Raw genomic sequence first — 4,345 nt, 5'->3', positions numbered from 1 at the left:
ACTGTCTCTTTATCTTGGTTTTCTCTTTCAAGCTCAGGCCTCTGCCTGGACCATATAGGCATTTGATAAATGTTTATTGAATTGGGTTAAAATATAGATGAGAATTTTTAAAAGGTATTTGCTTATTTTTATAATAGTGCTTATAATAGTCATACTTCACTTAAGCAGAGTGACTCATTTAATTCATAAAGTGCTTTAAAGTTGTCAAAAACACTTTTATATTTTGTATTCAAAACTTCACCAGAATGAGGTGAACTATCAGCTCAGTATTTTGGATCCCTTCTGTGAATATTTCGATTTCTAATTGCCAGGTTCTCAGACCTTTTAAGGCCATATGTGAGTTTGTTTAAAGAAGTAGTAAACAAACTAAAGTAAGTTTCTGACCTGGGAATTTAAAACAATGCTAAGTTTGGATCCTGTGTATTTTATTATCTGTGCCGTTTTCTACATATCTCTGGGAGGCCTATCATTGGAAAGTGTAATTCTGTGGCTATGTTTATGGGTTCATGCTGCATGTGTCAGCAGTAAACACTGCAATAGTATGGGGGTTGGAGGAGTGGTGGAGTTTATTTAGATTTTCAAAAAGTGTTTTTTATTTTGGGGTCGGTGCTGTGGCATAGTGGGTAAAGCCACCAACTGCAGTGTCGGATCCCATATGGGTGCCAGTTCAAGTCCCAGCTGCTCCACTTCTGATCCAGCTCTCTGCTATGGCCTGGGAAAGCTGTAGAAGATGGCCCAGACACTTGGGCCCCTGCACCTGCGTGGGAGACCTGGAGGAAGCTCCTGGCTCCTGGCTTCGGATCAGCACAGCTCTGGCTATTGCTGCCAGTTGGGGAGTGAACCAGCGGATGGAAGACCTCTCTCTGCTTCCCCTCTCTCTGTGTAACTCTGACTTTCAAATAAATAAATAAATCTATCTTTTAAAAAAGGTGTTTATTTAATTTTTATTTATTTGAAATGCAGGGATGGGGGGAGAGAGAGAAGAGAGAATAAACTTCCATCTGCTGGTTTACTTCCCATGTGCCTTCAATAACCAGGGCCGGGCCAGACTGAAACCAGAAACCCACATACTTGGGCCATCATCCCCTGTCTTCCCAAGCATATTATCTGGAACCTGGGTTGGAAGCAGAGTAGCCAGGACTGGAACCAGACAATCCTATGTGCAGGCAACCCAAACTACATCTTCACCTCCCCCCACTAATTAGTTTCAGAGTAAAAAGGTCCATGATAGCAATTCTTCCACTTTTCCTTTAAAAAAAATCCTTGTTCTTTTTTTAATATAAAGATTTTATTTGTTTATTTGAGAGATAAGAGTTACAGACTGAGAGAGGGAGGGAGAGGCAGAGAGAAAGATCTTCATTCTGCTGGTTCACTCCCCGCATGGCTGGAACGGCTGGAGCTGGGCCCATTCAAAGCCAGGAGTTTCTTCCTGGTCTCCCATGCAGGTGCTGGGGCCCAAACACTTGGGCCATCTTCCACTGCTTTACCAGGCCACAGCAGAGAGCTGGGTTGGAATAAGAGCAGCCGGGACACAAACCGGTGCCCATATGGGATGCTGGCAGCTCAGGCGGAGGCTTAGCCTACTACACCACAGCGCCGACCCCAAAATCCTTGTTCTAAACAGGGACGAGAGCATTTCTGAAAAACTGAAGGCACAGGATCAAAACATTTTCTTCCAGAGCATCCTATTGAAGGCCATTGACTAAGTAGTTTCACTGACCACTGAAGGCCCTTCGGGCTACTGGGCAAGCTCTTTGAGACGTCGTCAGCTAGCAGCGAGGTGTTTCACACTCACAAGGCTGGACGCAGGTGGTGACAGAGATGCTGCTCAGATTGGGAGGAGGGTGGCGGTTGTTGAGCAGCCAGGAGGATGGCACATAGGTGTCGGGAACATAGCATGGTGGAGGGCAGAAGTCGCAGCAGGTGGGCTGAAGCAGGTGGATCTCATGCGGGCAGGTGCTGGGCAGGCAGACCGCACACTGAGTGAGGACATCAGAGGAGCAAATGGCGGTAGCTGGGCCAGTGGGGATGCTGCAGCCTCTTTGGAGACAGGAATCACAGCAAGACATGGTGACAGTGGACTAGGTGGACGTTTTGTTGCAAAGGAAGGTTTTCTTCTACCAAGTTGACAAAGCTGTGCTCCGTGGGTCTTTTATACCCACCTATCTCAGGGAGCAAGGCTTCCCTCCATCAGAGTTTTCCTTGTTGTTGTTTGCATAATCCCACACAAATAACCCCTGTTTATGTGCCGGCTACAGGATGAGCTCCCTCTCAGGTTTATTTGGTTGTGTTGCTATGTTCGAACTCGCTTCCTGTTGCAGTTTCAAAATGGTCTAAGTGTGGTTCTCCACCTGCTCCATCAAGAGTGCACACATGCATGGCTTTCCGGTTCTCCGCCACCCGACCTTCTTCTTACAGGTGAACACTGCTGAGTGTGAAGACTCAAGAGTGACTCCCTGAAAGCTAAGAAATGATTCTTCTCAAATATGTACCCAAGGTATACCTGAGCAGTCAAAACTTGTGGGACTGTCTTGTCTACCAGATTCCCCTCGGTACGCTTTCACGTAGAGGCATACATGGAGATGGAAGATGTGCCACATGATCTTGCGTGGGTGGGACAGAGCCTGCTAGATGATTTTCTATACTGATCTGCTGAGTTCTCTAGGTATAAACATAAATGATTGTCCATCTTACAGAAGACTGGTTGTTTTCTTTTTAAAGATTTATTTATTTAGAAGGCAGGGTGATAGAGGGAGAGACACACAGATCGATCTTCCATTCCCTGATTCGCTTTCCAAATGCCACAACAGCTGGGGCTGGGCCAAGCCGTAGCCAGGAGCCAGGGTCTCTCACGTGGTGCCATGGGCCCAAGCACTTCAGCCACTGTCTGCTGCCTACCAGGATGCACTAGCGGGAAGCTGGTTCAGAAGCAGAAGGGAAGCAACTGCAGCTGGCACTCCAGTGTGGGATGCAGGTGCTGTCAAATTCGGCTCAACCTGCTGGGCCACAAGGCCACACTCAATTGTTCCTCTTGCCTGCAAGCACCTAACTCTTCTAAGCACTTCTGAGAAAGCAAAAACAAACCAAACCAAACACTAACTCAAATATCCCTGAAGATGTCTTGGATCACTTCAACTCTGTCTCATAGTGTTTTCTCATATGGGGATTTTCATAGTACCCACAGGAGAACCTGTCATTTATTGAATAACTGTGTTATGCCACACACAATGCTGAGTGACTTACACAAGCTGCTCTCATTTAATGCTTATACAACTCTTGTAATAAGACTATCATATGAGGAGATATCAAAAAGTTTGGGGAAAATGGAATTAAAAGATACATTTTGGTGCAAATTTTTTGATGTCCCTACATGGTTTCTTTGTAATATGCATTGTCCACAAACCATCTGAAGACACCCTTATGTGCAAATAGTTGTCTGGCCTCTTCCATCAGACCAGGAACTCCCAGAGGACAGGGTCGATGTGCCTTATTTCTTCGTCTCCACCACACTCTTCAGAGTATTTTCAAGATTCAATAAGTGCTTGATTAATAGTGAATGGATCTGCTGGCCAGTCTCCTTCATTGTCCTCACATCTTATCTATAGCCACAACATGGTAGCACAGTAGCTCAATTCAAGTAGAAGGGATTGAGAAAAGGTGTCAGGTGTTTGACAGGAAGTGATGATCAGCTTTGGTGGTGGTTTTCAAAAAAATGGAACAGCAGGTCAGGAGTTTGCTTTTCTTAAAAGAAAAAGTTTCCCATGATGTCTGCTGCAGGCTTTGGGGAGTGAACCAGAGGATGGAAGATCTTTCTCTTTCTGTCTCCCTCTTTATGCCATTCTGCCTTTCAAATAGATGAAAATAAACACTGCGGAAAAAAGAATAAAAGAAGAATGACTTCCTCTGTGACGCTGTACTGCCTAATCTCAGCCCTGCCCCGGGATTGGCCACTCCCACCTTTGTGCCTCAGTTGAGCTCCACGTCCAGCGTCCAGCGATAACACTGTGCTGCATTTTGTTGTTGTTGTTGTTACGCATGTTGGTTCTTCACACTGGAATGCAGTCACCTTCGAAGCAGGCACATTGTTTTACCCGTCTTGGTTTTTAGTACCTATCTTAGGCACTGGAGGACTGAAACAGCAGGAAAAGGTAAACTGAGGTCATAACAGATGAGGCAGCTGCCAGCTCCAGAGCTGGAGAATGAAGGAAGAGGTCGGGGCTATTTGAATCGAGAAACTTGGAAGAGTGGGCTTGCAGGGCGAGGCTCTGACTTGTGCAGACTGCCCACTGCAGCCCTTCCCTCAGAGGCTCAGTGGAGAGCCCCGCTGGGGGCAAGGGTTGGGCCC

General features: G+C 46.2%; 1 protein-coding gene across 1 annotated transcript; it reads right to left on the bottom strand.

Moving 5' to 3' along the window:
- Positions 1-1,300: 1,300 nt before the first annotated feature.
- On the bottom strand, positions 1,301-2,110 carry LOC138846134 (keratin-associated protein 3-1-like). Its single transcript, XM_070060900.2, has one exon. It carries the CDS (start codon positions 2,067-2,069, stop codon positions 1,770-1,772), a length of 300 nt encoding a protein of 99 aa, XP_069917001.1. The 5' UTR covers positions 2,070-2,110; the 3' UTR covers positions 1,301-1,769.
- Positions 2,111-4,345: the final 2,235 nt, after the last annotated feature.

The sequence above is a fragment of the Oryctolagus cuniculus genome, chromosome 17 (genome assembly GCF_051225735.1).
Source record: "Oryctolagus cuniculus isolate XC-2025 breed Fujian yellow rabbit chromosome 17, ASM5122573v1, whole genome shotgun sequence".
NCBI classification, from domain to species: Eukaryota; Metazoa; Chordata; class Mammalia; order Lagomorpha; family Leporidae; genus Oryctolagus; species Oryctolagus cuniculus.
Note: the sequence above shows the minus strand (reverse complement) of the source record. Positions and strands in the feature narration are given on the sequence as shown.

Coding starts and splice junctions, on each gene's coding strand:
- LOC138846134 (XM_070060900.2), bottom strand. CDS start 2,069: ATGTCTTGCTGTGATTCCTGTCTCCAAAGAGGCTGCAGCATCCCCACT.